The sequence below is a fragment of the Epinephelus moara genome, chromosome 8 (assembly GCF_006386435.1).
Source record: "Epinephelus moara isolate mb chromosome 8, YSFRI_EMoa_1.0, whole genome shotgun sequence".
Taxonomy (NCBI): Eukaryota; Metazoa; Chordata; class Actinopteri; order Perciformes; family Serranidae; genus Epinephelus; species Epinephelus moara.
Genome location: NC_065513.1, coordinates 43,824,006 through 43,829,517, shown reverse-complemented (window position 1 = coordinate 43,829,517; position 5,512 = coordinate 43,824,006). Strand labels below are relative to the sequence as shown.

General features: G+C 38.4%; 1 protein-coding gene across 1 annotated transcript in view; it reads right to left on the bottom strand.

The window, feature by feature from the left end:
* Positions 1 to 5,467, bottom strand: part of LOC126394915 (annexin A3-like) — a gene marked incomplete at its 5' end in the record, with an annotated part of 8,330 nt that extends 2,863 nt beyond the window's left edge. The window contains 8 exons of the mRNA XM_050052057.1: positions 908 to 1,030; positions 1,769 to 1,827; positions 2,507 to 2,602; positions 2,717 to 2,810; positions 2,932 to 2,988; positions 4,403 to 4,482; positions 4,633 to 4,723; positions 5,354 to 5,467. Of these exons, the coding sequence (XP_049908014.1) occupies positions 908 to 1,030; positions 1,769 to 1,827; positions 2,507 to 2,602; positions 2,717 to 2,810; positions 2,932 to 2,988; positions 4,403 to 4,482; positions 4,633 to 4,723; positions 5,354 to 5,467 (714 nt within the window). The remainder of the gene's footprint in view (positions 1 to 907; positions 1,031 to 1,768; positions 1,828 to 2,506; positions 2,603 to 2,716; positions 2,811 to 2,931; positions 2,989 to 4,402; positions 4,483 to 4,632; positions 4,724 to 5,353) is intronic.
* Between the last annotated feature and the right edge of the window lie 45 nt (positions 5,468 to 5,512).

Genomic DNA, 5,512 nt, shown 5'->3' with positions numbered 1-5,512 from the left:
TTTAGTATTTTATTTATATCTTCATCTTTATCTCTTGTTTCCATTCATGCTGTATTTCTATTTCTACTTTGCACGGAGCATTGGAACAAAAACAATTTCCCCCCGGGGATTAATAAAGTATTCTGAATCTGAATCTGAATCTGAATCTGAAAATGTGACATATCAGTGTTTTGCAGAAACATACGATGCCAACATTTTTCTGGTGATCGGGTTGCTTGGACACATCAGCTGTCTTTTAATTTGTCTCTCGGGCTGCAACAGGTAGGTGGTGTCTTTTTTAAAATCTCTAAATAATTTCATTTAATCAGAACTGAAGATTGCCTGTGCAACCACAAGGTGCAAAGTGAAAGAGCAGGTAGAAAACACCCAGACAACTGTTAGCATATTGAGAAGACATGTCCCTCCCGAATAAAGTTTTTTTAGTTTATTCTGAAGTGTTAATAAAATTCCATCAACAGTTATTTCAAATGTTAGTAACAGAATGAAGAGAAGTTTAGCACATTTCCATTTCACACAGCTCCAGTTAGTCATTTTGTCTCAGTACAGTCTCTGTGTGTCTCTTGGCTCTGGTGTTAATCACATTATCTATTTGGCTTCACTGATATCAAAGTGGTTTTCCACATTAAATCAAGCTGCTGTCAGTTTGGGTCACAGAGCTCGTTCTTCAAACTCTGATGACTCATGAAACCTTAGACAGTAAATCCACAGAGGTCAGGACCAAACCAATCAGGCTCCCTCACATCCTCTGATCACACAGTGAATTTATGTTCCTGTACTGGAGACAAAATCTGTGCAAGGTTCCTTTAACTGCAACATACTGGGATGAAGCTGGTGCAGCTGGTTATTAAATACTAAATAAAGACTTTAAATATGTTCATGATCTCGTTCATAAAGGGGAGTTTCTCACCTCGATGGCAGAGTGCAGCGAGTACTCGTAGAGCTTCTTGAACTCGGCTCTGATGTCCAGCAGGTCGATCTCAGAGCGGCTCACCATGATCCTGTTCAGAGTCCACTCGTCTGTTCCGCCACCCTGACGGTGCGCACACACAGCAATGATAGATTTTTACACTTCAAGTTGAAATGAACATGTACTGCTGACTGTTTAACACTAACCTCCTCTGTCTCAAACATTAAGAGGATGCACCCTCTCAGTATGTCTGTGGTGCTAAACCAAAGTTCATACACTTCAAACGTTGAATACCCAGTGGTACAAAGGCAGCACAGACACAGATCTTCAGGACAAAGTAGACTAATGTCAATTTCAACAATTTATTTAGGCCACGTCAAACACACATGCTAACATTCTGGCCAATAGTGGCCCTCATTAGAGAAATGATGAAGGCCAAGTGACTGATGAAGACCACTAGGGCTGAAACGTTTGGGTGTTTAACGTTGGAATTAACAGACTAAAGCCGCCTTCTCATAGGAGTAGTGCTACTTGACAAACTCTGGTGATTTGTAATAATAGCGGCGACCATCTGTGATCACAATCCCGTGCTAATGTGCCATGTCTGTAATTTGTTTGGTGAGAATTCCACCGTAAATTACCGACCATATTTCACCAAACGCAGAGGTCATGTGATAATATTAGTCCCGTGTGAATCAGCTTCTCTGTGATTTGAGGTTGTATTTAAGTTTTCTGTTTTCTCAGCACCTTATATAATGGACTGTACTTTCTTCAGTCAATAAAACTATGTTGCTATGAGCTGCTGTTTATCCCTGATTGTGTCTGTCAGTGAAACACATGCAGTAAACACAGTATATTCACCTTCATGCACCCATACAGACGCTCTGCAAAGTAAGCTGGGATGCTCTTCACACATTTCACTGCAGGAGGAACAAAAACAATGTGATTAAAAATATGAATATGAAGATAAAGTTCCATCTTTATATACACGAGAAAATGATTTAAAAATGTACAGTTTTGCTGCTAAATAATAAACGTAATTATTCAGCTGTGCAATATTTCTCAGTATGTGTCTTTGCCACGCACATAATTGTACATATTTCTTATATTTACTCTTAATTCTGTTCTTGTTTTATTATTATTTTTAATATTTTCAATATCTTACGCACTGGTGTTGAACACTGTGGCGTAATGCACATTCTATTTTCATTTCAATGCACATTTGCATTTCTATTTTATTGCTTTATATTTACATACTTCTATTTCATACTTTTATTCTTACTTCTTATAATTCTCTACTCTTCATCGGAGCAACTGTAACGAATCACAATTTCCCCTCGGGGATCAGTAAAGTATTTCTGATTCTGATTCTTCATCTAATTGTTTAAAAATACACCACATGACCAAACGTATGCGGACACCCTGCTATAACTCCTATATGTGACTGTCGAACATGTAATTCCAAAAGCATGGGCATTAATCTGATGCTTTTCTGTAGAGACTTTCAGTAAGATTTTGTCCACATACTTTTGGCCACATAGTGTATATGTATATGTCAGAATCAAAATATTAAAGTATTACATCAGCTCATTGACCTACCGATAGCCACCAGCAGTTCCTCCAGCTCCCCTGACATCTCTCCTTCGATGCTTGCCTGCAGAGTCTTTCCACTGATGTTCTTATATTCAACCAGAGCTGCACACAAGAAAAAGACTCACTGAACATGTCCAGTTATTCTAAATTGATCATAAATTTTCAGAACTTTATTCCAGTGTAGATTAAACACAGCATGGGTTAAGCATGATGTACTCTGTCTCAGCTGAGGTACGCTCCTCTGGCAGAGGATGTCTACAAACTTAGATTCATCAGTGCCCCACTTCTTCTCCCCAGCATCATAAAGGGTCTGGGTAGAAAGACACAGAAATATATTTAACAAAAAGAGAGACAGTTACAGTACACAGTGTATAAAATCATTTTCTTCTTATGAAACGAGTTCAAATAGGCTTCACACTATCACACTGCACCTTGGCGTCTTCTTTTGCCTTGTCTGCGTCTACTGTGGTGTTCTCTTCCCTCTTGCCCTGAAAACAAAGACAAAACTTTAATTCAAATGACATCAGGCACTCTGTTCTCCTCACTTTAAACATTTCACCCCTCTTTAAACACTTTAACTGAGTGTAAACTTAGCGCCCTCTGGTGGCTTCACATTTAAAAAACTCCTGCTGTGCAGACGAGCATCGTTCAAACCAACAGAACTTGTTTATTCCCTGAACTGTGTTTATTAAGATGACGAATGAGATGAAGGGACTTGTTTTGTACCTGCACAGTTTACCCTCAACTTTATAGACTATGCCTTTTTCCCTCTTTGTTTTCTTTATTTATTATTTTTATTTTACTTTTAAATTATTATTATTATTTTTACATTTATGTTTTTATTTATTTCTCTCAGAGGAAAATATTTAAAAGGGGAGGAACATGGGATGTCTGGTGTAAATGTGACCAGATTCCTGCAAAAATAAAATTAAATATAAACCATAATTACCACCTCTCACTTTATGTATCTCTTAAAGTTTAAATCCATGTCGGTGAAAACATGGATGCTTCACACACAGAAGATCTAAACAATCAGCACAGTTTCAAGATCAGTGTCACCAATTCAGTATCTGACCAAATGTCTCCCCTTCTGTTCCTGAGATATGACGTTGAATAATGGCCAGAAAAGGGTTTTTGCAGAATGTTATGATGTCACAGTGAAGCTGACCTTTGACCTTTTGGATATAAAATATCATCATGTCATGATTTTATCCTGTTAGACATCCGTGTGAAGTTTTGTCATAATTAGCGTATAAACCTTTGTGTTATAGCCAAAAACATGTTTTGTGAGGTCACAGTGACCTTGACCCTCAACCACCAAATTCTTATCACTTCATTTTTGAGTCCAAGTGGACGTTTAAGCCAAATCTAAGTAAATTCCCTCAAGACCTCCTTGAGATACTGCGTTCACAAGGATGAGGCAGGTGCAAGGTCACAGTGACATTTGACGAACAAATTCTAATCAGTTCATTAAGTCCAAATGAATGTTTGTGCCAAATTTGGAGAAATTACCAAAAGGTGCTTTTGAGATACTGCGTTCTTGGGAATGAGACAGACGAGGCGACAGTGACCTTGATCTTTGACCCTGAAATTCAAATCAGTTTATCCTCAACTTAAAGTGGATGTTTGTGCCAAATTTGATGAAATTCCCTCAAGACATTCTTAAGATATCACATTCTCGAGAATGAGACAGATGGATGGACAATCCAAATACGTACTGCCTACTGCCTAACTCATTTCACCCAGACTGAGGGGTGCTGTACGTTTTACTTTATTATCTTGTGCATCCATCTCTCCACAGAGTCCTGCACATCACCGGCTTTATGTGAGTAAAATAAGACATAATTCTGTTTATGAACACACTGTTCAAAGTTTTCTTTTGTATTGTGACGACAAACAAACCTCGACCAGGATGAGGAGTGCATTGGCAAAGTCTCCGGAAACTTCTGACTTCAGGTCAAGGGTCAACTTCTTCTCAGTTTCTGTGGAGGAAAACACACGAGACAAACTCATGATCAGATACTGGAAAAGTAAATGAATCACAAAACAAGAAATTGATATATTCAGTCAGTTCAGTGCTTTTGGATGACTGTTATCTGACACTGACAAAGTGTGATGTTTCCATTCTTTACCTTCCAGATAGACGTCAGTCAGAGCTTTGATTTGCTGGTTGGATCTGGAGGCAAAGATTTCTATCAGGGTGCTGTCTTCTGTCCCGGCGCCCTGCAACATCACACAATCACTAGTTCACTGAAAGATCACATGGAGCTCTGCCTCACTCCAACACAACATATCCAAAAAAACCCCACAGAAACTGACTAAATAAATGCTGAACTGATCTGTTAGATTGTTTCATTTGTACGTCACATGTTTTGTGAACCTGAATATGAACCATACAGTATATTCTGCATTGATGAACATGATCTTTTCAATTAATGTCTTTCCTTAATAATAATTTTTACCAGGTAACCAATATCCCTAATAAACAAATTAAAATAACAAAATCTCCTTTGACAAGGCTCAACAATAAATCCACGATTCACATTCAAAACACATTTAAAACAAACAAACCCCTTAGTTATTAATATAAGGGCAAACTGAAGAGCATAAGCAACATTTAGGGCTTCACTTTGGTCACCTAAGAAACAAATTTCATGCATTTGTCTTAGTCCAAAAGGTGTAAGTGTTTTTTTCAGGGTTGAATATGACATGTTCTTTTCAGTTCAACTCTGGAAGGTGAGTGTTTTCATACATACTGTTCAAAAATATCTTTTTCCTCACACCAACATGTATTTTTAATGGTTTAAAATAAAATCCCTCACAGAGAAAATGATAAAAGTGAGGTGAACTGACCCTCATGGCCCGCATCACTTCATGGCAGTCGAACGCTGCAGGAGGGGTGACGAGCGCCACCAGCAGTTCTCCAAAGTCACCGCTGGTGTCTCCTTTCAGGTCGTCCACGAGTGCCTATGATGTGAACACAACGTGTCACTTTTCAAACAGAGGCACACT